Here is a 27,874-nt window from a genome sequence, read left to right on the forward strand (position 1 = left end):
AAAAAAATCCCAGATGAACAAGTGCCTGTGTGGCACCTTAAAGCCTAATCTATTTATGGCATATTTGTGTGTACACACATAAACACAAAATATCAAGTGAGTACATATATTGGCCTGTAACTCAGGATAAAATGTCACGCATCTGATGAAGTAGATTTTTCTCCGTTGGCACTGCATAACTAGCCACCTTAATTGTGCAGAATCAATCAAAGAGAGAGAGAAAAACCAATATAAAGCCAATACAATTCTGGGTGACAGCAACTTGTGGTGTGTGTGTGTGTGTGTGTGTGTGTACACTATACTTTCATTCAGACATCCAATATTTTTTTCTTTAAAAAACCCGACTTTGCTGCTAACTCCTTTGTTTACTATGTGGCAATAATCCTGTTAGGAAAAACAACTCAAATGCAAATCCTCATTGCTCGCCGCTCGCGAGTCTAAGAATACCAAGCACACGGAAATCCCGGAGACAGGCCCTAAGGCCGCGATGATTCCACGATTAAGAGAGAAATAATTAACAGACCACGACCAATTATGGGGAACGGAAAGAATACAAGCATAGCTACGGGCCAATGAAGCCAAAGGAAGGAAGGCCCTGGGTAGAAATGAACCAATAGGAACGTTGTACAGGGATATGTTTAAAAAGAAAGTTCCGACATTATAAAAAGCACATGGGAGTGGTACTGGGGGCTCATTCCTTTTCTAAACGCACATTCCTCCAAACGGAACTTTTATAGGCGGGCTTTTGACAACAATTGTCCAGAGCCTACATACGAATGCTTGACGTTTTCCACCCTCACTGCTCGGAGAACCTTGTAAATGGGAAGAATGCAATTCGCGTGTGAGATAACGGACACTTTTGTGTCGAGAAATGTTTTTCCGTTAGTGAAACACACCACCTGCTGAACTTCTGTCTGCCACGTAGCTTAATAATAATAATAACAACAACAACAACAATAATAATAATAATAATAATAATGTGATGCGTGACAGGTGTCAAGGAAGCAGGAAACTGAGGCAGGGAAATATAAAGCTACTTGGAATTAGGGTCAGTAAGAGCACAACCCGATCTACGACAGGATGCCAAATCTTTGCAGCTCATGTCTGCTGCGCGACGAAGCCCTCATTGAGATTAATTTTACAGAACTAGCCATGCTGAAAAACTCTGCTCGAAAAATACTCCTGGCGGGGACAGGACTAAGGAGCCTAAATAGGGTTCGCGATCCCTCTTTTATACAGGAAAATCCCTTGAAGCAAGATGGTGTTGGGGGCGACGACGACTGGGGAAGACACAAACCCGGGGCGATTGTGCCTGAGTAACCCTAGGACCCTCCCGGGTGCCGCCTTTGCTTGTGCGAGGCGATCCTACGCATGCTTGCTCAGAGAAGTCAGCCCCACAGAGTCAAGCGGTGGGGCAGAAACTTAGGCAACTGCTTACAGCGAGTCAGTCCACTGGTCCATACAACTGAACTTAGCTGCGCGGTTCCCTCCAGGATCCGTCTCCGTTCTGCCTCGGAGATGCTGTGGATTGGAACCTGCGACCCGCTGCGTATAAAGCAAACGCTCTACCGCCTTGCTACGGCCTCTTTCCCCCGCAGCTCGCGCCCAGGTAAACGCAGAGGATAGCAGCCTCCGCCACGGGTGCGCGTACTGCATAACAATGCTATTGCTCTCCAGGGTTCCCAGGCGCGCCGCTAGCTTTAAGCACCGGTGCGCGCGAGTCTTCCCCTCTCTCCCCCATTCCTCCCCCAGTATGTATCGCCCCATCTTTAACATATGCATTTCTATTTTTTTTGCTCGGCCCTTCTTTTCCCTGCCTGCAGGGAGGAAGCGTCGGAGAGTGGCAGCTCGCTCGCGCGGGCGCGCTAAATAAAGGCCCGGGCGCCAAGGAGCTGGGACTTATCTCGCGCGCTCAGGCAGGTTACTTGTTGTGTGCAAAGAGGAGGAGGAGGAGGAGGAGCCGCTGCTCAATCAGGTCTGAGGCTGGCGCGGCTGCTCTCCTTCCGTGCGCCCGGTGCCTCGCTGACAGTCGGCGCTCGCGAGAAAAGCAGGGCGGGGGCGCTGCTCTCCCTAGCGCGCGCGCCTGGGAAAATGTTGCGCAGGTTCTAAAATGGAACGTTAGAGGCGGCGTGCCGGAGCGCGCGAGGGGTGTGCGTGCGTCTCTATCTCTCTCCCTCCCTCTCCCCCCCCGCCCCGCCGCGCGTGTGAGTGTGGAGTAAGTAAGCGCGAGAGCTGCAGCAACAGCAGCAAAATCAGGAGCCCGCGCCACGCAGCGCTGAATCCGCGAGCAGCCGCCTTCGCTTCCTCCTCCACCTCGCCGTCTTCTCCCTGTATGGAGCTTTCCGCTATCGGGGAGCAGGTGTTTGCGGTGGAAAGCATCAGGAAGAAGCGCATAAGGAAGGTGGGTTCTGCTGGCGTCTTCCCCACTCGTGTTCTCCCCCCCCCCCCGCCCGCCACTACTCCAGCGGTCAAATAGGTAGGAGGGAGGCACGCGGGCCCCGCTTTGATTTCTATTTCTAAGCCTCATCTAGGTGACTGACTCCTAGGCAGGGGTCAAAGCGGCTCCTCCTCGCCTAGGAGAAACCTCTAGGAGTGGTGGTGCTGTAAGGAACAGCTCGGCATCGTATGCTTCCCACCCCCACGCCCCACATCTCATACGCATGCCACGGTGCGAGTAAGGGGGGCGTGGCGGCGGAGCGTCTCGTTATCCCGCCGCCAGGGGGCGGCAGTGAAGCCCTTGTCACTCTCCCTCCCCTGAAGGCATGGGCATGGGTTGGCTGTCATGCTCCAGGCGAGGTTGTGTGGCAGTCGTGGTGATTGGCATGAATGGTTTCCACCGCTTGGGACCCTTGCATGACGTCGCCCAGTGTTGTTCTGCCTGTTTCTACTGGGAAGTAAATGCCATTGACTTCAGCGAGGCTTACTCCCGGGTCAGCGGCAAGTGTGCGTTTAGATTGCACACCCTTGGGCTCACTTTGGAACCTTACCTGCCCCCATAGTAAAGTAGAGGTGTTGCAGTAGAAAGAGTTCTCCTAGAGGAGAAACACCCAACATGCCCGTTAGTTAGTGGGTGTCCCATTCTCAAAGCCCCTACTCCATTTCCTCTACTCCCCTCATTTCCAGTCCTATGGGAAAGAGGAACGGGTTGGGTCTCTGGAAGCCCTGCCAGCTTTAAATATATGGTGGTTGGCACCAAAGGCATGACTGAAACTTGAGATGGGCGCTGGAACATCTGAGTGTCATTGCATGGACTTGATGGTGTTCTTGTCAGAGCTTTGCCTTGTTGTTTAGGCCATTCATTTCAAGTGAGCAATTCACTGTGTGCTTTATCTGCCTTTGGGGGGTCTCTGTGCTCAGTTTCTTAGGGGCCGCCAGCCCATTGTTTTGCAATGGAAAATATGACTACCACCCATCTCTCTGTATGAAGGGCTTTCTCAACAACTTGGACATTGAGAGGCTGTCAACATCTTGACATTTGGGTGACTTGGGGTAAAGTCCTAATATTACTTACTTGGGAGTAAGCCCCATTAAATTCAGAAGGACTTACTTCTGAGCAGACATGGTTAAGATTGCGCTGTTATCCCTAGATGTATAATTTCACACCAGAGGGTTAGGAACCTTTCCTTGACTTTTGCAAGTTAAGGCAACCCATTCTGGAAATGGAAATAGCATCATACTTAAAATTTATGATAATGATAGGTGGTGGGTCCCCCCAATTTTTTTGTCCTTCTGGTCTTATGCATCTTCACAGTCCTTCCTAGAGGGGATGAGTTATGCACTTTGGAAACAACTGTCACAGGGCCAAAAAGAACCGTATCACATCATACTAGCTCAGCACGCCTATAATCTCTGAACGCTGCCGATTGTTCGGTATTTATTCCCCCTGCCTTCCTTATCCATCCATGTATGGTAGGAAATGAAACCATCACTTTAGGGTTGGCTTGCTGATCATGCAGTAGAGGAACACAACCTTCTGTATTAAATTGACAGGTAGGCTGGCATCCTTTATTGTGGGTCAATGAGGATGTGTAAACAGGGTGGAGTGGGAAATGATACCTCCCCTAGCAGCTACCTGGATAGGTCTGCCTGAGACATTGAGAACCATTCTTGTAGCCCAGCCACACGTTCCATTTCCATTCATTTTTATAAGATTATAGACCATCTAGAAGATGACATGTGATCCATCATATTACAGAATGCTGTAAGTAGAGAGCTTGCGTGCCAAGAGAGAGGTGTTTCGTAGGAGAGGGAATGAGAAGAGCAAGGCAGACAGATATCGAGCAAGCAATGCAGCAGGATCCTTCAGAATGTCTTTAAAAAGGATATTTTTCTTTTCACTTCTTAAGCATTCCTTCTTAATTGCATGTATATGCTTTGATTCGTCTTTCTGTTGGGTCTCTGTATATGCTTTCTAGCTGATCGTTCTGGAAGAAGACCCTCTTGAAAAAGGGCCATTGCTTAGGTCTGCATGGCAAACCTACCTGGGGATGTAGCTCAGTGAGGAGATGCTTAAATTTCCAATGTGAGGAATTGGACAAGCTGAAATTTGTGAAGGGGTTTATTATGGTTCACATCCTGCCAACCCAATTTACTTTACTTTTTTCAGTTATTGATTTTGTTTTTTCTTTTGTCTCTCCTTTCCCTCCCATAGGGTAAAGTGGAATATCTTGTGAAATGGAAAGGATGGCCCCCCAAGTAAGTGCTGGGGTATATTTGTAAAGCTGCATTTGTGTTAATTATCTGTCCTCTGTGTTTTGGTTCTTGTTGACGCCACTTCCAAAAGGAACACCATTCTTTCCTTACTTCCCTTCCTGGCCCTATTTAACCAAGAGTTCTAATTTCTTAAACATTTTCCTCAAATACGTATCCTTGGAGTGGTGATAGAAACAGTTGGTTCATTAGCAGGTGGCTCCTTTTCCTATGGAACCCTAAAGATACAGTACCTTAAACTTAAGTCGTCTTAAAAAAAGAAACCACAGGAGTAGTCCCAAGGAAATAGTTGCTCTTCAAGTCTTTTTAGAGAGCACGGGATGCAGATCTAAGGAACGAAGAAGTACGTTGTGTTTGCTCCAACTCCAGTAGAGTAACGGCAGAGCAGTAAACAGGGGTCCACCAATGTTGGCTTAGCACCAAGCCATTATTTGTGGTCGGTAGCAATGTCCCCTTCTCTGCAGCATTCTCTAGTGCGTACAGAGGACTCGGGAGAGGGGCACAGTCACCTCTCATATGGGGGGCAGCAGGAAGAAGAGAAGGAGCACTGCTTTTTCACCTGATCGAAAACTGCAGTGAAAATAAGGCTCCTCATTGTAGCTGCAAAATACTGCAATATATCTTTACAGTGCTGCTGTCCAGAGAGGGCTGGGTGCATTTGCCCCTGACCCTCCTGAGTGGGTTTGTGGCTACCTGTCAATAAAGTGAGGTATTAACATACATTTGGCTGCATAATGCTCCCCTCACCCCTCCTTTTGGATGAGGCAGTACCTGCCACTCGTTATTTCTTTCAGAGGTGTTTCCACCCAGATATCGCTTAAACAGCTTCAAGTTTGATGCCTGGTGTTTATTGCTAGTTAATGCCTCCCCAGAGGAAACTGCATTGCAATAGGGAGGCATCTTCTTTCTTCTACCCATGTGGGATTATAGTGCGGGCAGAGTAGTATATTGCGTATTTTAATGCAGGGGTATGTGGGAACTGAAGCCCTCCAGTATGTTGTTGGGACTCCAGCTCTCCCAGCATGGCCAGTGATGGTGGAAGTTGTAGTTCAGCAGCACCTAGAGGGTCACAGCCCCACCCCCACCCCGTTTTAATGAAATAACTGAGAAGGGGCTAAGAGCCTGTTCATGTCAGATGCAATCCAGCAGTTGCAATTTAATAACTTGCAAGAATATAGCCACTCTGCAAAAACAGAGCAGAGAGTATCCACCTTCCTGCTCTCTATGTAGCCACAGCAAAAACAACCATTCCTTTTTGGACCAGGAAGAGAGAAGTGTCCCGACCATACGTTCTGTCTTCCATATTAACAATGTGTGCTGCTGCTGACAACATGGTGTTGTCAAGCTCATTAGCTAAACACTTCCCCCAAGATGGCTTCAAATTAGAGTTTGGCTGGATTTATTCGTTAGTCACATCATATTTAAGGAGGGAGAGGAGTGTACTATTGCTGTTTCCTAATCCATGGTGATTTTACACTATTTTTCAGTGGCACTCTTTAAGTTCCACATAGCAGTCTTCCACTGCTCTCTCTCCCCCCACCCTCAAGCTCTATAGTGAAACAAATGCTAAAATAAGGATATGATGAGCTCATAGCTTTTCCTAGGACTGAAAAAAAAGGGCTTCTTAGATCCACCAATAAATGAACAAACCATTCTGAAGATTGACCGATAATTTATTTTAAGAACATGAAGGTTGCAGCTGTGCTTAAAATACAGCTACAAATATTTTATGTTCGTTTTCTTGATTGCCACTGAATATGTTGTAAACAACGAGCTATGTACAGCACCCCCCCATCTCTGCATCCGTTCATCCTAACACATCCCTGTTCATCCTTTCTCAACTTTTGATACCTGCATAATATCTCTGTGTGTCTGCGTTCCATCTTACTCCATAACCCTTCCCGGTTTTGTGCCAGTTCTTCCACTGTGGCTTGAAGAAAGCAGGCAAATGGTTATGCTTCAAACTGTTTGGCCTCTCTCCTCCCCAGTTTCCCCCCTGCTCATGCTCTCTTCCTTTCCTCCCGATTTTCTGGATGCCTTTTCCAAACAATTTTTTAATAATAATAAAAAATGGCCTGCATGCCCCACCCATAGGAGCTCAGAGCCAGGGATTTGAAGGGTTATGGCTCTGAGTCAGCTGCAAGCTTGTTTACAACTTGGGTTTGAAGGGGGGGGAGGGAGGAGGGAGGCAATCATGTGACTTGTATTTTCCAGAATGCGTGGTCTGCAGTTCTGCTGCAGTCTGGCCTCTCTCTCTCTCTCTCTCTCTCTCTCTCTCTCTCTCTGTGTGTGTGTGTCTACGTGTGCCGAGCTGCAATGTTTTTCTGTACTGTATGCAGTGTTTTCTCACTGCAGTCAAGCAAGAAGCTAAACTGCAGAGGAATGGGCAACACCCATAGGACATTTTTTAAAAGATCTAATACATTCCCGATCCGTTACTCTTCTTCTCTCCCCCAATCGCTTGCCAGCTCTGCTGCCTTCTGTAAGGAAGCCTTAGCCCCTCTTTCCCTCGCAGCTTAAAACAAATGGCAAAATTCTGTGCAGCAAGGAGGTAGAAAGCAAGCACAACATTTGCTCAGCTCGAGTTTTTATTTTTCTGATTTGGTAACTTTTTTGGGGCGTACAACAGGCTGGAAGGGAGATGGCAGGGGCAGAGGAAGAGCTCTTACTGGGAGGTAGAGCTTGGCTAATGATGAGGACTGAATAAGAATTAATGAAAACGAAGCTGGCGATGTAAGCTATTTATAACCTTGCCCTTCCCCTGAGAGCTGGATGTGAGAGACATCTTCTGAAGTAAATGTATTGACTTATTTAACATCACACCTCATTCCCTAAAGCCTCAGGGCAGGTAGAAAAAAAAGAAAGAAAAAAAGCCTGCTGCAAGGCAGGCATGTGGGAGTCAGCTGCTGGGTTTTTTCCATTTCACATTGCAGGAGAAATCAAGGCTGAGCAATTTATTTATTTAAAAATATATTTATACCCTGCCTTTCAGCTTGGCAAGAGAAAGCTGTGATAACTAGGAGAGATGGGAATTTGCCTAAGGGTCCCCAGAAAGTCAATTCCTGAGTTAGGATTAAAGCTGAGATTCTCTCAGGTCCTGATCCTGCACTGCCTCTGAGGTTCATCTTCTAATCCTTCCTCTTTGACAGGTCACCAGAATGGAAGGTTTTTTGCATTTATTTATTTACTGCTGCAGAAAGACAATCTCATTATTATTTTAGAAAAGTAAACGTGGAGAAAACCTACATTATCTTCTGTTGCAATCCCACTGACCTGGTTTGTGCATCAGCGCACACCATAAACTGTGGCTTGTTCCAAATATGCCTGCTGTGCTCTAACCTGCTTGTCCTGGAGAGAAATGAGCCACGATCCATGGCTTAGCGCCAGGTTTGAACAAGGGATCATGCTTTGTTTCTCCCCTGTTCAAGCAGGGAGGAGCAGTTGGCTTGTGAGAAATGATTTATGGCTTACCTTGATGTGTGCTGCAACTGTGTCTCTATGGGTGGGATTCAACTAAGTTCTACTCAAGTAGACCCAACTGAAATGAATGGACATGTCCAAGTTAAGTCCATTAATTTCCATAGGTCTACTTTCGGAGTCAAACTTAATGGACTGCTACCCTGTCTGTGTATATTATATATACAGTTTTTCTTTAAAGCATAAACCCTGTTTGCAGAATGTTTTTCATACCAAAAGAAATATCCATAGCTGCCATTTCATCATACATCTCTGCATAGACTTTTTCCCTTTCCACAGTGCAGTCATAAAACTGCTACTGGCTTACAAGATAATATGGGGTGACTAAGTTACCAAAGCTACCTCGAATTATTTGCTATAAGCACTTTAGCAGCTATTAACACATTCCCCACCTCTTCCCTCTCTTATCTTTTTTTTAAAAAACACATTTTGTGTATCGTTTAGAAGAAATTATACCTGTGGCATAAACAGCAGCTCTTCTCTAACTGTTTTCAAAATAACTTTTACTACTGAAGATTTTTCACCTCCCTAATGTGTTAAAAACTTAATGTTCACCTTGATGCCATCAGCATCTGCAACATCCTCTCCTTTTGCAACCACATTGGCCTGCTTCTGCACAGCATAGTGAGCCATAAACATCTATTAGCATTGCTGTACTATATATAAGAGGGGACACTAGGACTTGCCGATCGCATGGTCGGCGGTTCGAATCCCCGCGGCGGGGTGCGCTCCCATTGCTCGGTCCCAGCGCCTGCCAACCTAGCAGTTCGAAAGCACCTCCGGGTGCAAGTAGATAAATAGGGACCGCTTACCAGCGGGAAGGTAAACGGCGTTCCGTGTGCTGCTCTGGCTCGCCAGATGCAGCTTGTCACACTGGCCACGTGACCCAGAAGTGTCTGCGGACAGCGCTGTCTCCCGGCCTATAGAGTGAGATGAGCGCACAACCCTAGAGTCTGTCAAGACTGGCCCGTACGGGCAGGGGTACCTTTACCTTTTACTATATATAAATATATATACAGAGAGAGAGGGCTAGCGTAATTCTCTGATGGCATTCAGGCTAGATTACAGTAGTGTACTGTACATGGAGCTGCTATGTTTGGAAGCATCCACTGGCCCAGAATACATTGCTAAGAAGTTGATGGTGGTGAGTCACTTGAAGTACACTGTAGAATCTGTAGCGTCTTCATAGAAACTGTAATGTCTTATAGTTTGAGCACAATTCAACAGGCTAGCTTTGATTTATTTACCGTATTTTTCGCTCTATAAGACGCACCAGACCACAAGACGCACCTAGTTTTTGGAGGAGGAAAACAAGAAAAAAAAAATATTCTGAATCTCAGAAGCCAGAACAGCAAGAGGGATCGCTATGCAGTGAAAGCAGCAATCCCTCTTGCTTTTCTGATTTCTGGGATAGCTGCGCAGCTTGCATTCGCTCCATGACGCACACACATTTCCCCTTACTTTTTAGGAGGGAAAAAGTGAGTCTTATAGAGCAAAAAATACAGTATTTTTTAATTGCCATGAAAGCAATATGGGTTAGGGTATCTTAAGGACGGCCCTATCCCACATACGTCTACCTGGGCATTTAAATCATCTTCAGAGGACCATTCTATGTATGCATCCACCACAGGAAATGTGGTCACAGTGTTTGTTTTTTCTTTCATTCATTCTCTCTCTTTCCCCTGCCATCTCCCTGCCTGCTTGAAGCCTATGATGATGCTTTTTTGGAGGATCTTCTCCCCCCCCCCCTCTGATTTCCTGGTTGGAATTTGTTCCTATTCCCTGCTGGGTGGCTTTGTATTGTATTTTGTGTTGGTTTTTAAGTTTTATGCCACCTTCTGGAACCGTAGTTGATTGACAGGAAGGGTAAAAATACTTCTAAAGTACCATGTGTTCAGAGATCAGTTTCTGAATTCTTTTTTTTAAAAAAAAAGCTTTAATGAATCATACTTCCCAGCTCTAAAGTCATTAACGACGCAGGCAAGAAACACTGTAGCATCTCCAAATCTAGTGGCCTAGTAAGAGCCTGCCATTGAAAGAAAAAGCTGGTGAAATGCACAGGGTTCTGCATAGGAGATGTTTTGTGGGAATCCAGTTTTCTGTTGGCTGCAACAGGCAGATCTAAGACTGAGAACAGAGAGTTTATGCTCCCCTTTTTTCAAAAAAGGATGGTCACTTATTTGATCCATTCCATGTACGGAAGGAGCAGGGTATGGTATAAATTTTATTTCAAGAATTTATTGGCAGAACCCTTGGGTGGGAAATTCAAATACTTTATTTTTCAGCTGTTGAGTGGATTGTAGTCTCCAGTTGATAAGGGGGAAAGTGCTAGAACTTTGACAGTGCTAGCGACACCCTCCTTGACCAGAAACCATTTCATGGTTTTCTCTTGACATTTTTCCTCTTAGATACAGCACATGGGAGCCAGAGGATCACATTCTTGACCCTCGCCTGGTGATGGCTTATGAAGAGAAGTAAGAATATTTCCTTTTTATTTTGGGGAGAGGTTCAAATTCATCAACGAGATCTAGCATGGTCAGGTTGGCTCGAGAGTTTCTCTCTTCGCCTGTCAAGGCAAGGAGAGCTAATAAACAAGCTCTTTACTCTAATCTAAAGAGCAGGCACCCAGCTGAACGGAGGCTTCTGTGCTATGGCTCAATTACCTGAGAGCACCCCAGTGTGAAGAGTTCCCAGAATATGCTGCAGCCTCTTCACCTGCCCAATAAGACAAATGACAATATTCCTAGCTGCCTGGACTGCATGTTACTAGGAAAATCAATATGTGCCACCAACCCATGTTGGATAGATGTATGCCAGCAGCAGCCATATGTTTTCCCATAATGTGTAGTTAGGGTCTAAAATATCAGTATCTTACCTAGCCCAATGGGAATTACCATTGGTTGCATTAGCACATAACATTAAGCTGAGAATCCTGACTTGCTAAAGCAGGGTATGCACAAGCTATGTGTGAATGTACTCAGTTCCTTTCCTGCCATTCACTCCCACCCTTTGAACCGGCAACAAAATAAGGCAGGATATAGCAGTTAACCAGAGCTTCCCGTTGTGTGTGAACCATAAAACAATGCTTAATGGTGAAACCAGCAGCGTAAGCTGGCTTTAGACTGTGATATCCATCAGGTAGGGTTTTGTGTATTCTTGTGTGCTTGCATGCACCGAACTGTCGATCCCAGTTGCTGCTTGTATAGCAGGTAGGTATCGACTCGGTTAAGCATTGCTGATTTAGGTTGTGGGTGGGAAAGAACAGCTCCAACTACCAACCAAGCCAAATGAAAGTCTCCCCCTTCTCCACTACGATTTGTATTTGCACAAGCAGCAGCTCTGTGATATGCCTTAAATAACCTGGATCAACAAGTGGCCTTGTTGGTGCTCTTGCTGTGTTAACAAATGGAATTGCTAGGTATCTTCTGTCTCCTCAGGGAAGAGAAAGATCGTGCCTCAGGTTACAGGAAGAGAGGCCCCAAACCAAAACGTCTCTTGCTGCAGGTAAGGGCCCAAGTTTGTTGAATGACACTGTCCGTTCCTAAGCCCCAGCATTGCTGTACCGACTCAGCTATCCACTACATGCATATATATATTTTTAAGTACTTCTACATTTATTTTGAAAATACATGCGCTGCTTGTCCCTCCACAAAGGTGTTGCTCAAAGCGGCTGACAGACAAAGAAAAGAAGCAAACATAACATGAAAAAACACAAAGTTCATCCCCAACCACCAAGGCCAAAACAATCAGTGCATATAATGTCAAAATCATGGTTCTGAACACAGCTCACCAGCTCCAAATCTTGAAGCTATGATTAAAACAAAACACTTTTCCTTAAAATGTAAGAATTGCTGCGTACACATTTTCAGGCAAAGTTACCCTACAGATTGCTAGTTTGGCTTAATTTTTCCCAAAGCAATGCTTAATGTGTCCCGCTCCTGTTGATCATTCTCCATTACAGTTTTTTTGCTTCTGTGTAAATAATTATTATTAATATGTTTGTGTGTGTGTGTGTGTGTACACATATATCATAAGGTGAAGAGCATATTGAGCTAGTTCTTCAAGGATGTTATGGTTCTGTGGCTACAGGTGTTCATAGAAATACTGGGGCATTTGCAGAATTGTGATTTTTTTCTTCCTCCGTTTGCCAGAGGCTGTATAGCATGGACCTGCGAAGCGCACACAAAGGGAAAGAGAAACTCTGCTTTTCTCTGTCACGGCGGTTTGGGGGAGGAGGAAACAGCCTAGCCAAGGGAGGGCAGACCGAGCTGCCCGAGAAGAGTGGAGCGACTGTCTTGCCCTTCCCGCTTCGGAAGCAGAGCAAGAACCAGAAGTACCTGCGCCTTTCAAGGAAGAAGTTCACCCGCATGGCGAGCCTGGAGAATCGGAACCGCCGGCGGGAGTTCTTCCTGAAGGAGCCAGTGGCGTTGGAGGAGAGGCAGACCCCCAGCGACTGGGATGAGGCCACGCAACCTGCCAGCAAAGAAGGTAAGCGCTGGCAGATACCCCCAGCTACGTAGAGCCCATCTCATCTCACTTGCTTGGGCATCCAGGTTCCTCTCTTAACTGTTGCACACCCTGCATGCCGTTTGGGGCTAACCCTTTGTTTGCCAGCTGCCCCTGCAGGTTGACCTGAAGGGGAAAATCTCAGATCTAGGATTGTTCCCAGCTAAGTCTGACTTGGAGCAGACCTGTTGAAACCAATGGGCTTAAGTTAGTCAAGTACATTGATTTCAGCTGCGTGTGGCTTAGATGGAGACAACCCTGAGTGTTTGGTTAGTAGACACTCTGAATCTTATCACGACTTGACACTGGCGCTCATTTCCATGCCGTTCATTCACTAGTCCGGGCAGACCAGCAGGGTCTGTGCAGGCAGTGCTGCCGCTCTCCTGCCAAAACCGCAAGGGTAGATTGACATCCCCACAATAGGAAGCATTTAATGTCATCCTTCGGGCTTGTTCTTCTTAATGACAGCTGGCCTGTGAATGCGCTTCTTGTCTGGGTTCTTACTGTGGGTGACCATCACAGAAGAAGAAGAAGCCATGTTGGTAGAGAAGTTTCTCCCCACCTCCCTGTGGTCTCTTGGGTGTATATCTATGCTACATATTTAAAGTGGTTTAAGAGTTATTTCATGAAAACCTTGGGAATTGTAGCTCAGGGGAGGGCTAGTGGGTATCTCAAAGAATATCTAATAGAGATCAATCTGTACTGGGGGTAGCTAATTTTTTGTGGTGGACTTGTAGCAAACCCTTCCAGAACTATGTGCTGAAGTCGCCTCAGGCCTAAAAAATTACAGTGGTACCTTGGTTCTCAAACTTAATCCGTTACGGGAGTCTGTTCGACTCTCAAAGCCGTTCGAAAACCAAGACACGGCTTCCAATTGGCTGCAGGACCTTCCTGCAGTCAAGCGGAAGCCGTGTCAGATGTTCGGCTTCCAAAAAACGATCGCAAACTGGAACACTTCTGGGTTTGTGGCGTTTGGGAGCCAAAATGTACGAGTACTAAAGTGTTCAAGAACCAAGGTACAACTGTATTTGGAAGGAGCCAGGTCTGGTCTTTGGGCTGGTGGCTTTTCCTCCCCCGGTTTACACACCCTCAGCTGAACCACATCAATTGGGCTTCACGAAGGAAAGCCTAGATTGGTATAAAATGCATATAAACTTCCTAGTGTATATAGGAAGCCTCTGTTTTTAGTAGAGGAACACTTTTGTGTTGGAGAGCTTTTACAGTGATCTTCACACACATGCATTGCTTGGAGGGCTACGTGGTACTGTTGAAACCCTGTGTGCCATCCTCACCAGGAGGTTTGTATGGACTCCATTGGTTGGGGGGGGGAATGTTCCTGTGGTAAACTGGATCATGTGCCAAGAAATCTTCATTCTACAACTTGCATATATGCAAATAAAGCAAACTTGTTTAATTAAGAATAACTTATTTTACATCTTCTAGTCAGGGAGCTTTGCCCATCCAAGAAGGACTTTAAAGTCAAGTGCATGTAAATTGTAGCTTCTAAAGTTTCAACAAGCATTGTCTGTAGACGGTAAAGCCTACCTTTGCAACCTTTAGGCCTAGAAAACTTACTTTTTAAGGGAAAAAACTGTTTAAAGGTGAAAATGTAGGGACCTTGGGATATTAATTATGTATGTGTTTGGTATGGAAGTTTGTTCCTATATGTTTAGTTCTAGATAGTCTCTCATACTTTTGCTATTTTATTTGACACCTGTTATTATACTTTGTTATGTTTCATTATTAATAAATGTGGAGGGAGGGAGTACTTGGGGTGTGAGGCAGGGCTAGTGAAGGAGTGTGGCCAGGGAGGAGTTTCTAGGGCTGCATTTGGCCCCCTCGGCCCCACAGTGACAGGCTGGGAAAGCAGAAGATAATCCCTGGAGGCAGAAATGCTGCCAAGCTCATGGTTGCAGTTCAGAAAATACCCTTCTGTAAGTGCTACTTGACCTCTGCTTTTAGAGCTTTATATGGTTTTCTATAGGGTTTTGTGTATGATGGTTGTAAACCGCTCTGATTTTTTTTTTTAAAAATGAATAGTGGTATATGAATATCCTAATAAATAAAACAGGCATCTGACAGGAGTGTCCATCTGTGTTGATATTTGCACTTTTTGCACAGTTGGTTTGGATAGAGCAAAGTGGGGTTTAGATTATTTGCAGCTGCAAGTCAAGATGTTGACTAGTTCTTCTCAACTCCCAATAACACAATATGGCTGCTGCATTTTGTGGGGTACTTTGGAGCCTTCCATTGTAGCTTTCATTGTGAAGTCCCTTGAGGTGTAGCTGACAAATTCTGCTAGAGAAATGTAAACCTTATTTTTTTTATTCTCCCTTCAACGTGAGCACACATGTGGAATCCCGGGTAGTGTCGGGGAGAAATGGAGCCTTTCTCAGGTGAGAGTAGACACACCTCAGATATCCGAGAGAGATGCCAGGAATACCCAGTTAAAGGGCCCACTTTCCATTCCCAGGTGGGACAGGAGGGTGCAGAACAGGTAAATAAGAGAAGATGGAGGCCTCCCTCCCTCCCCTCTCCATGTATCTCTTTTGGCATGGGGGTGGGATTATTGCTGCTGCTTTTTTATGTATGAGGTCCCAAATGAGAAGTCTAGGAAGCGGGCCCCTCATTCTCAGCTGTTGCTGAGGCCATTTGGGTAAATAAATGTGTCATGAAACTCCTATGGAGGAGAGGAAACGTAAATTCCCACTTGACACTAAAAGGAAACTCATTTTGAGGGATTTGGAAAGCACAGCATCTCCTTTTAACTTTTCTGTGGCAAATTCTCCTTTTTCATATAACAAGCATCTGGAAAATATCTCCTTGGTTTGTTGCACAGTATAAACCCAATACCAAACTATATCCCTTTTAAGTGAGAGGATTTGCTTAGTGCAGAGGTTTTCAACCTTTTTGGGTCCACGACTCCCTTGACCAGTTATGTCACCCCTTGCCTGCAGAGCTGGCAAGCTCCCACCCTTTCTCGACCACCCTCCCTTGTGGAGTGTTCCCTCAGCCTCCTTGGGAGTCCTGCAGGCAGCCGCCCCTGGTCTCTGAGCTGCCATAAAGGGAGGTGCCTCCTTGCCCTGCCCCACAGGGGCCTGGGAAGCACCCCCTGGCCAGCCCCAGAGGCACCATTCACACGGGGAGCTTGTAGCCAGAGCTGCTGCCACAAACATCTGTGCAAGCTTTTGGGAGGCAGAGACACGAGGGCATCGGAGGAAGGGAGGGAAGGGAAGAGGGACAGAGGCCATTGTTGCCTGCGGCAGCCCTGACCATCTTTCAAGGCACCCCAGGGTGCCATGGCAGACTGGTTGAAAACCACTGGCTTAGTGAATAAGCAGGTGGGGGCAGGTCTCAATCCTATAGCCTGTAAAGTGGGTTTGAGGTGGTTTGCATAGGCCACATATTTATTGGTCTGTGACTGTGTGTTTGCTCCGCCCCCCCATTTGCTTCAGTTCGTAGTTGGCCAGCCTGTTCCATAAGAACAAGATTGTTGATTCCTATTGGTCTCCCACTTCCCCCTCCCTCTCACATGCTGTTCTCTTTCCTCCTTCCTCTTCCACAGTGAGCTCCGAGGCAGCAGAAGGCAATCTTTCCTGGAGCCCCGCCCTGCCGCCAAATGAAGTGACAGTGACGGACATCACAGCAAACTCCATTACCGTGACTTTCAGAGAAGCACAAATGGCAGAGGGCTTCTTCCGAGACAGGAGCATCCCATTCTGAATCTGCATTTTTCTATTATTATTATTATTTCATCGTTTTTCTTTTCTTCATGCTTGGAAGATTTCTGTTTCCTTTTCGTTTTGTTTTTCATTTGTGTGTGTGTGTGTGTGTTTCCCCCCCCCCCCCCCCCCCGTGCTCCCAATCAGATTTTTCTAGGGGTGGGTGGATTTAATTATATTATTTAACAAGCAAAATCCGGAAATTTTCCTTCACAAATGTTTACAGAGGATTTTGGTTTTATTTTGACTGTTGATCTCACTGGCTCTCTCTTTCCCTTGCTCCCCTTTCAAATAAGCAAAAAAAGAAAAAAAGGAAAAAAAAGAAGGCAACGTGGGGGTGCCTGTACATTTTTTTCTCTCCTCATTTGTTATAAAGACACAGAGAGAGTATATAGATATTATGTGTTGTTGCTTTGTCCATTTGGGAAGTGGAAGCTCTTTTCACTGGCAAAGACATTTATTCACAGTGCATTCTGGAAAAATGTCCATTCCCTATATCAATTATAGCATATCTGCAATCGAAGGAAGGACCCGGGGAATGTTCAGAAAAGAGGAAGATGCTAAATACAAATTTCCCTGTATTCTTCCATGTTTCAGAGTTGATTTTACTTCATCACTTCCCAGTGGTGTCTGTGAAAAGCAGTGGTCCCCCTCCTTTGGGTGGCTGAGTTCCCATGTTTGATGCTTCCTCCCTTTTCTGTACTGTACAAGATGCGGCCTCCACAGTGCTTCCACACATGCTATATATTTGGGAGACTTCCTTTACTCCGGCTTGCTTTGTTGTGTCACTCCAGGGAACGTCTTCACTGACTTCTCTCTGTGCACAGCCAAATTACATTTGGTTTAAGTAGGGGACAAAGTGAATCCTACCAGGTCTGACTATCACTGCACACCCACTGAGAGCATGCTCTTGAACAGCCTCCCCCAACATGGTGCCCTCTAAATGTTTTCGGCTGCAACTGTTGTTTGCCTCACGCAGCTTGACCAGTGGTCAGCTATCATGGGAGTCATTGTCTGAAACATCTGGAGAGGACACGGTATGGGGAGGCTGCTCTACAATGTGCATCATCCAATGGTTCTCTGGCAGATGTGCAGGGATTCTTAGCAAACAGTTGGACCTAGGAAGCTTGAATCCTCCCAGAGCAGAGTATGATTGTGTCCTGTGTGGAGGATCCACAGGACTGATGATGGCTCATGGCGAGGAGGGATTGGATGTGCATCAGTGCATGCAGTGTCAGTGAAACCTCTGAACCCCTGTTGGAACAAACATAACCACACGAGAAGCAGATATTTGTTCCTCTGGCAGGCTGATGGAATAATGTGATGTGTAAGAACTAAGCCACTACGGCTATCTGGTAATGAACTGTAGCTTTACATGCCCGTCTTTTGCCATTCTTGGATGCATACAGGTGGAGTTGCCCGGTGATTGCAATTCTGCTTATATAAATAGCTGGAAGACTTTTTGTTCATTTTAAACAACTGCTTCAGCCTGCCCCACTTGGGCATTTCTTCTCGTTATCAGTTGTGGTGGTGAAGGCATTCCCAACTTCCAGGAGGTAGTTGGGAATCTCTCTGGTTTTGTGTTTAAATATTTGCCAGGCTCAGGATACTAGAGAAACGCTGCATCAAATTCTATCCATGTTCAAGCTTTGCTGTGGACTTCCATTATCTCCCATTGTCATGAAACTGGCTTCATATATCTCTTGAGGCATGGGGCTTTGGGTGGGTAAAAGTGGAGGTGATGATAGAGTGAGAACTTCCTTGTGGAGTCAGAAGAACTGTAGCTGTTGCCTTGTTGAATTGGTAGTGTAGCAGATATGGACACTGGCCAATATTGTCCTGTCTGATCAAAGTAAGGGGTCAGAAATATGGGTATGAAAGGGAATGGGGTTGAAATATGTTTATGAGAGTTATAAAATTCTTCCACTTCAGTTTTGCCCTTGATGTTATCTCTCTTGTTCAACACTGGAGGCTCTGATACTTGTGTGTGGTTTTCTTGACAAATAAGTGTGTGTGTGAACATCTTAGCCTTTGCCAGGGAGAAGCTGCTTGCACTTCTATAGAGCCTTGTCTTGCACTTCAATGCCTTGAAATTTGTGCTGGACTTCTTTGTGACTTTTTTTATATATAAGGAACGGTGGTATCTATGATCTGTATAGCTTTAGAATATTTTCTTGTGCTTGTGTGCTCCTTTAAGTTTACTTAAGCAAAAGGGAAAGTTCCACAAAATTTATCTTCCTTTAGAGAGTGAGGATGGCAAGCTAGAAGGCAAGGCTGCAATCCTAGCTATAGGTACTTCAGTTTATATCCCACTGAAATGAATGGGACTGACATCTGTATATACGACTAGTTTAGGAATTAGGGGGTGAAAGAGAAACTGATGGAGCAATAGAATGTTGCTGTGCACCTTCTGATGATCTTATTTACTGACCTCATCGTCTAGCTTACAAAGAACATTTCTTCCCCTAGGTGTGTGAAATTACATTAGTCTCTAGAGATTGTGAAAGCTGAATTTAACACCCTGTGGAGTTTCTAGTCCCAGATACCTGCAATAAATCTTTCACTCCAGACCCGAAACCAGTTTTTGGAGGAACACTTCAGTTCTGTGCAAGAGCGTCACCTCCCATCCTCCATAATAGTGTCTGTTTTTAAAAGCAGTGCAAGTGCTATGGATTTTCTCCTGTCCCAGAGCTGTTAAAAGGAGAAAGGTCATTGTTGGGTCTGAAGGTATAAATCATGCTATCTCAAACTATTCATGCTAACAAAGAAGGGGGCTGGCTTCTTGGACATGGTCCCTCAGTTTATTCTGGCCTCGTCTTTGTCTTTCCATCAGGCTGCAGAATACCAGGACATCTGGGTTATCTGGATGCCTGGCTATAAATATTCCACTTTCCAGACAATGTTAGTGATGCAAGAGCTTGACTTGGTGCTGAGTTCTTTTTAATGTAAGGCCTGGACAGAATGTGAGAGCTGGACAGGCCCTTCCCAGAAACTAGAAGCAATGTCATTTTGTTTCTTTTTTACTATTGTGTATGCATAGGTTGGGATAACTTCCCCCAAATTTGATTTCTTTAGTTAGGTTCTAGTCTAATCCACCAAAAGGCTAGAGCTATAGATCTCCTTATGTTTCATGGGAGCTTTGGCTGCTTCAAGTGTTTTGAGGATAACATTGTTATTTCCACTGCTGAAATTTAAGCTTTTGTGCCCACTGCTGTCTCTCGTGGGGGCCTGGTGGGTCTATATTACATTAATGGACCATTTTGCAGAAATGAATAAATGGCCTCATTTTTTTAAAAAAACATCAGGTACTTATTGCACGGAGACATATCAGCAGATCATATTGCAGGATGTGAATGCATGGGTTTGGTTGGCAACCGGTACCAACTTCTTCACCATCCTCTGAAGCTGTGCCTCTTAACAGTGGCTTGGTCTGCAGAAGTTAGCAGGCAATAATGCCCTGAAAGGCTTCTCTGTGCCATAAAATCCTTCCCATTTAAATTCCTGCAGATCAAACAGCAGAGCTTCAGGGGTCAGTTGAAAAGTTGGCAACACAAGGCCAACTCCAGGTTCTGACCCATAAAGGGCTGGGCTACAATACTTGCATAACAATATTGGGTTTCTCTCTCTCTCTCTCTCCCCCCCCCCCCCCATTTTTCGTAACATCCAGTTTTCACATATTTTTTACTGCTTCAGTTTGACTCTCTGACTTCCTTCCGCCCCTCCACGGGTTTCTACTGTGATACAAATTGACTGCACATTGTACTTATAAACCAATTCTTAATTAAATCTAAATCTAAAACAATTAAATCTAAATCTAAAACAACATTGGGTTTCTAAGCGCTATGAAGTTTTGGCCCCATTTCCCCCACAGAGTTTAGGAAGCTCGCTGCAGCTGTGACTTGCTCTGCTTTAACCTGCTGTTCAAAAGGGAAGCCACGTCTTCCTAGGTGTTTCCCCATCTCGCTAAATTTAAACAGCAGAAAGCAAGCATTGTTATGTGACTTCCATTTCTGTTGGCGCTTTTGTTTCTTCCTTTAAGGCCATGCGGACACTCCAAATATATGTTGGCTCACTTCCCTCAGAGAATCCTGGGAATTAATAAGGGTACTGAAAATTCTTTAGCCATTGTCAGGGTTTTCTGTGGAAGGGATAGAGAATGGCTGACAAAATGGTGCATGTCTGCACGACAGTGCAGGTGTGCCCTCAGTCTCTTCCCAGGCCTGTATCCAAAATGTTATTTACTTCCCTGCCACCACTTTAATAATAAGAAAAAGGTTTCTATAGGGGTTTGTATAGGAGTCAGCCCTAGCAGTCAGTGAAAAAGATACTGCTTCTGTCTCAAGTCTGTGTGTCATTTGTAATTTCAAAAAAAAAAAAAAAAAAAATTGGTCACTGACATCTGTCCTTGCATGAAACCATTTCTAGCCACGTTGGGTGCACCAGAAGAGAGTGATCATCTTTGTTGTTGATTTGGAACTTTTACAGCTGTTAGAGGCTGAGTTTAAGAGGATCAAACTCAGTTGGAAAAAGGCACTTCACCTCTCCTTAGATATATCAGTGGCATGATTTGCCTTTTTCAAAGCTCATGCTGTGGTCCAAGGCCACATGTGAAAATAAGGCTTATCAAAATGTATGCGTAACATCCCTCCAAGTGAATGTGAAGGGCTGGGCTGTCGGCCTCAGAAAGGATGCTTGCCTCCCCTCCCTCTTTGATGGTTTGAACTGTGTTGTCTTGTGGCTGGCTCTGTGATACAAGTCTGTGTCCTCTCAAACAGTGTCGCTTTGGCTAGTGAAAAGATGTTTTGTGCAGGGTTTTCCCCCTCTCCCTTTTCAAACCTGGTCAGGGAGACACTGAAATTGGAGTCTCTCTCTGATTACCAGGAGCAAAAAGTCTTGATTCTGGTGCGATAACACAATTCCAAAGCAATGTGTAGCTTGAGTTCTTATCTGGCAATTGTGTGTGAATGCTGAAGAAGCGGAGAATGCACCATTGTCCCCCTGACCCACCTTAGTGGCTTTGTAAACCTTAGGGAATAGAAATGAACAAAACCTGTTCCTTAGCCAAACAAATTGAATATCACGACAAGGGGAAATGGGCCCATCCACTACAATCCTGTACACGTGAGCATGTGCATCTTAAATTGAGCATTTGCATGGCTCCAGTAGGTGGTTATAATATTCAGTTGAAATTGGATGGTCCCAATAGATATAATCCACTAGTTATAAGATTGGCTTAAGTTATATGTGACTGTTCTGAGTTGCCCCTGAGGATATGCCATGTGTAAAAAGAGCCCAGAAATGTGTTCTTTAAAGCAATATTTTCTATGTGGGTTGCACTTTATGTAACCTTCTTGCCCCATTAGACTTTTTTCCATGTGCCCAGTGACTTGCCATTAGGCTTTGTGCCTTCTCTTCTCTTCCCTTCCCCTTCCAGACAGGGTTCCTGTGCCTTTTTGTATAACAGCTGTGTGATAGGCAGAAATTCAGCAGGTGCAGAGTTCTGCATTTCATGCTGGGAAAAGTTGCGTCTGTTGCATCTCTGTGTGCCACACAGCAGTTACACAAAGGAGGCTTGCTAGGGTGGTGGCAGCTGGCAACCCTTGGTATCGCCAGCCCTGGATTGTTACCTTGCAGGAGGTTTTGATGGGTGTTGCTGTAATTATCTTTCATTCCTTGCAAAAATGCCTTACTGTGTGCAGTGGGGTTCATGGTTGCCATGGCTCTGCAGTCTCCCCCCCCCCTTTTTTTTCTCTCTGTTAAAACTGTGGCAGGGTATTAGTTGTTAAAACAAACCATACGCTGTACACCTTGCCAAAATACGTTGCAGTAATTTGTACATCGTTTCGGTTCAAAGATCTAGACGAGGAAATAGACGTTTGACTTAATGGGTGGAAGAGTTTGCTAGTCACCTTCAGTTTATTTTTAAAGAAGCTTCGCAGCAGCATCTGGTAACTTCTGAAAGAAGTAAGACAGCAGGAATCGGGAATCTGTGGCCATCCAGATGTTAGACTCCAGCTCCCATCAGCTCCAGCTAGCATAGCCAGTAGTCAAGAAAGATGGGGACTGTAGCCCAACATCTGGAGGGTCAGCATCCCTGGTCTGTAGCAACTAACTTTTATGGCACTTTAGAGAATTAACATACACGTCGGAAGCAAGTTCCAAGCTTTGTATCAGGTTTGTACATAGGTACGTGAACGGAGTTTCCAGGGTGCTGACCTTGGTACCAATAGTATTAGTACTATTGTCTCCCTTTTTAACTACAGACAAGTTAAATCTGTAGTGTTCTTGATTTAGCTGGCAATAGAATGATAGATAGGGATGTGGTGATGTTACAATTACTCTTAGTGTATGCGTGTTTATGATTGGCAAGTATGCATGGCATAAAAATCGACCAATTCAAAAATTCTGATTGAGTGCCCTTGGGTCATTCCAAGGAACTGTCCATTGGCAGTATTTTTTCTTAACTCTCCGAAACAGTTGTACAGTTCTTTTCTTTTCCATTTCTAGTAACGTCCTTGCTGCACTGTTGAGGTTGGACTGCATCACTTCAGTAACGTGAAGCATTTGTAACGTTACAAATAGGAAACCCCTTCCTGGCGAAAACAACCCATTTTATATAAAGTGATGCCAAAGTGATGAGTCTCAACCAAACTTCCTTTAAATAAAATCATTGTATTTTATGCACCCCCAACCGGGGTGTCCTCCAGAAGTTCTAGGATACAGCTCTCTCCATACCTGGCCACTGACCAGGTGAGGTAGATGACAGCTGCAGCCCCAAACATCTGGAGGTCATCAGGTTGGGGAAGGCTAGTTATTATGAATGGGTGATGTCCTACTAAGTCACATCCAGAATAGACCTGCTGAAGTCAGTGGACTTAAGGGGCTCAAGTCAACTAATATAATGGGTCTTCACACAGTATGATGAATGCTATCAGCCGGTGTTTACATAACTCTCCTTATGCCCCTTGCTTTGTCATGAACTTGTTACCCTTTTTTGTGTGTGTGGACAATGGTTCCTATGAGAAGAGTGGTGTAGAAAGGGGGCCATATTTTCAATTAATGTAACTACTGTGTATAAATGCTATATGTGCATAGTATGCTCTGATGCCCTACATTAGAGAGAGCTCGGGATCTTGTAATGTTCCATGTTGGTGTGTGAGTATTAATCCAGAAAAGCATTTGGCTTGAAGCTATACTAGGGAACAGGTAATGGCAGATGTGGGTGGATGTAGAGAAAAGATGAAACACAGAAGACAGAGGAATGTGTTTCTTATCTAAAAATGAAATGCATCGTAAGTTGGAGAACTATGTGCACTGTTGTTTGATGTTCTCCAGTGGCATGTTTTCTTGATGGTACTTCACTTGTACAAAATATAATCCCCCCCCCCCCCATATTATATAGGTTATAAAGAGTTGATTGCTCCTTCAGGTATTGGTGCATCTTCAGCCAAAATTGATGATAGAGCAAAGAAGTAAGGAAACTGTATGCAGTTTCGTAAGACAGTTTATGCTGCTGGTTTCATAAGACTGTATAAAGTAGGAATGGTGAATCTGCTATAGCCATTGCTGCAGTGTAGCAATCCATTAAGAAGTGGAAGGAGATGTGAGCATGTGAAGAAATGGTGAGATGTGGATCAGGTTTTCCTTTCTAACGATAAGAGACTTTTTCGGAAGAGGCAGCCGTTGTCTCTTCCTCTTAATATTGAACACTGTAAATTTTGCACATATAGAAGAGCATAGTAAACATGTTTTGAACAAAAAATTACCACAAAGCAAGCAAAACCCAGAAGTGAAAGCTGGGTTTTGATGAGTCCTAAGAAGTGGGAAAGGTGTGTTTTCAAATCCATGTTGGGTGTTAGCTTGCCTGCTTGGTGAGAATAGGACACTGTCCTCTTCTGAAGCTTATAAACCAACAGAATTGATGGGAGAAAATGAGGTGAAACAAGATCTTTGAGGAAGAGGTGAATGTTGTGCTGATACCGAAGTTCGTATGATGAATCAAAAATATTGATCTATCCCTTTTAGGGGGGGGAATACAGATCTTACTGCTGCCAAAACACCCCTCAACACTTATCTCAACACTGTCACAGTATGAATAGACCTGTGACAAAGTGTACCAGGAATTAAGGTAGAGGGGGAAACCAGTAATGGTTTGGTTCCAGACCAACCCCACAGTCAGACAGGTTGCACTTGCCTGTAATGCAGATTGTTTAGGCTTCCCATGTATCTTGACTGGAACCAGCTTGCAGATTGCCTGAAGCGCACAGGAAAGGGCACCAGAGTTGCAGTCCCTATGCACTTAACTGGGAGTGAACCCTATTGAACAGAGTGTGACTTCCTTCTGAAGAAACATGCATAGGATTCCACTGTAAATGCTTATTTCTCTGGTGCTTTCTAATGGCATCTGGCAAGATAACAGGTGTAGTCACGTTAGGCCACAAAGCTGCTCTTAAACTTCCTCTTCACGACTTGCAGTTAGCCTTTCATGCTTTGGCTGACTCTTAGGCTCCCCATTCCAAGCAAGGAGAGCATAATACTTCCCCCTTTAGGATTCCATACAGCTCTATGAAAAACGAGCTACACTTTCCAGGCATCAGCAATAAAATGGCCTCCAGTATCAATCCCTCTGGCCTAGGGCAAGTCAGTCAAATGCAGCATTGTGGATCTCTTCCATTTATAAGTATGTGTATATAATGTATTTTTAATGCATCTCTTCAGACTCCCGTCCCCTTGATAAATTGCACTTTAACAGCTTTTTAGGGTTGTGGGACTAGGTCAGGCTCTAGGGTAGGATGTAAGCAATGCAGCAGCTTTTTCTTCCCGACTGTTGTATTAAATGGTGACCCATTTTGTAAAGGGGGGGTTAAGGAAATACCATGAAGTAGAAAGCTTACAGGAAATCAAAAGGGGGCATTATAATTGGCTAATGAGGTTAGGAGGCTTGTTTCAGTGCCAAGTACCTATCTCTGAAGGAGTCCATATATCAGCCTTTGCCAACACGGTGCCCTCCTGATGTTTAGGACTACAACTTCTAGACTAGTTTCTGTTATCTTTTGGTAGCCTTAGGTTAGACTACTGCAATGTGTTATATTTGGGGCTGCCTTTGAAGACAGTTTGGAAACTGTAGCTGGCTGATCAGGGCAAGAGGGCCTGAGCGCATAACACCAATCCTGGCATAACTGCACTGGCTACCAATTAATTTCTGGGCTCAGTTCAAAGTGATAGCTTGAATCTACAAAGTCTTATGTGGCTCAGGACCCCAATACCTCCAGGAACGCCTCTCCCTATGTCAACCCTCTGTGCAATGCACACCTGACACCATTATCTGTTTTTAGGTGCCAGGCGGAAACATCTTATTTACCTAGGTTTTTGGTTCATAATTGGGAGTGTAACTAGCTGTTGGTGCTCATCCAGTTAAGTGAGGCGAGTAGGATTTGTTCCTTTTATCAATATCTTCTTGGATGAGCACTTTAGGCCTTCTTTTCTTGCTGCTTTCATATTTGGTTTTAATATTTATAACGCAAGTCACTTTGAGGCACAAAAAGTATGCTTTGAGGTAAAAAGTGGTAAACATATTGTCCATAACAACTGCCCTCAGCCCTGGCTACTATAACTGTGCTGGCTGGGGCTGATGGGAGTTGTAGTCCAAAACATCTGGAGGACACCAGGTTACTGACGGCTGCCATATCCTGTCGAGGGGGGTGGGGTGTCTGAACTATGTTCTTCCTCGTTTGCACTGTTTGGTCTCTCGGTCTGAGTTAGTTGCTTGATTCTATATTGTTTTCTTTGGAGCTAGAAAGGGGCAAAGTAGTTATGAACGGGTGGGAAAAGAGAAACCGACCTGAGGTGTTGCTTTTTAAAAAAAGTTTGAATTTCCGTGTGTGTATTTGCGTGTGCGCTCAGTGGTTTTCTTTTCCTTCTCCTTTTTGGCCTGAAATCCAATTTGGTGTTTTCTTGACGTGACGCCCAAGTTAAACCTTTGCACACGAAAGCTTCCTTTGCACAGAATGAGCTTCTCAGTTCTTTGTTTTTGTTATGTTTTTGTACAGACTAACTGAATGTATTGGGGGAGGGAGGGGCTGAGGGAACAAAATTCCAAACGAAATTTAAGAGATACAGACATATATCAAAGTTTTAATGCCTTTTTGTGCGTGAGTGAGTGTTTGATGCAAACAGAGATTGTAATACAAATGAGAGGGCCAGAGCGAGTTTTAATTGACTCAACGTGCAGCTTTATTTTTGTACTGACGATGGTTAAGAGACTGTACAGCATCTATTTATTTAGATGATTTATGTGGTAAATGTTGCAAACAAGATTATTAAAATAAAATAAAATAAATGAGAACTGACATTTAACTAACATCCTGTTTCTGTGTCTTCATTCAACCCTTATTGTCTGAAGTTGTTCTTTGCTAGGCCCTCTTTCTGGAAGCATCTGTGGTATATGTGTGGGTGTGTATATATAAAAATAGCCCATTCCACTCTTTTTACTATATTGAGAATAGCACACAGCCAGAGTGACTAGACCAGGGTTGACCTCTGGGTGCGCAGACAACCACCAGCTTCTCAGGCTCTCTATCTAGCATTTGGAATTTCACTTTCTCTTTTATTTATTTTTATTCACTTTATAAAACTTGTTTATGCTGCTTTTATTATTAAAGAATCCTAAAGCGGGGTACAATACTGATAAAACACTATAAAACCACACAGTCTATCAGGAAACAGTAAAAAAAGGCCAGAGCGCATACCCAGTTAAATAGTAGCTTGCAAAGTGAAACAACATGGACTAAACCCCAAATTGAATAAGTTGTCTGGGCACCAAAGCTTATAAGACACTGTATCAAGGCTGGGAGAGTTCCACAATTGGGGTGCCTGTATTCAGAACACCCTCAGGTTGCTGCATATTGAATCCCCTGGCAATTGCAGCACCTTCAAGACTGTGTACCCACTATGCCTTACTGCCCTGATCCAAGAGTGCTTTTGCATAGCTCTAAATGGGGCCTTGGAGCTGAGGCTCCAATACTTTGGCCACCTCATGAGAAGAGAAGACTCCCTGGAAAATATGTTGGGAAAGATTGAGGGCACAAGGAGAAGGGGACGACAGAGGACGAGATGGTTGGATAGTGTTCTTGAAGCTACCAGCATGAGTCTGACCAAACTGCAGGAGGCAGTGGAAGACAGGAGTGCCTGGCGTGCTCTAGTCCATGGGGTCGGACCAGACTAAACAGCAACAAGAAGAACAAATGGGGCCTTGAACTGTAGTGGTTGCTTCTTGCTTGCTTGCTTGCTTGAGTGGAGAGGTGAAAAACTGCTGGATTCTGCATGGCTGGAATACAGTCTGCTGACATGGAGTTGCGTTCGTTACTGCCTAGACTCCTTTGGGAGGAAGGGTGGGATATGAATTTAATAAATAAAATTTCTCTGCCCATTTTTTGCCTCTAGCTGTGCCCCTGGAAGGT

At 44.8% G+C, this 27,874-nt stretch overlaps 1 protein-coding gene across 2 annotated transcripts; it reads left to right on the top strand.

The window, feature by feature from the left end:
- The first annotated feature begins 1,130 nt into the window (after positions 1-1,130).
- CBX7 (chromobox 7) lies at positions 1,131-26,775 on the top strand. Of its 2 annotated transcripts, none has more exons than XM_083401247.1 (6): positions 1,131-2,401; positions 4,652-4,695; positions 10,596-10,661; positions 11,625-11,691; positions 12,339-12,675; positions 16,259-26,775. In XM_083401247.1, exons 1-6 carry the CDS (start codon positions 2,333-2,335, stop codon positions 16,414-16,416), a joined length of 741 nt encoding a protein of 246 aa, XP_083257373.1. In that variant the 5' UTR covers positions 1,131-2,332; the 3' UTR covers positions 16,417-26,775. The 2 variants fall into 2 exon arrangements, 1 of the variants encoding a protein (XP_083257373.1); XR_014502511.1 differs by having other exon boundaries at positions 1,214-2,401; positions 12,339-15,190.
- Positions 26,776-27,874: the final 1,099 nt, after the last annotated feature.

Source organism: Podarcis tiliguerta (assembly GCF_965153285.1).
Source record: "Podarcis tiliguerta genome assembly, chromosome: 10".
NCBI classification, from domain to species: domain Eukaryota; kingdom Metazoa; phylum Chordata; class Lepidosauria; order Squamata; family Lacertidae; genus Podarcis; species Podarcis tiliguerta.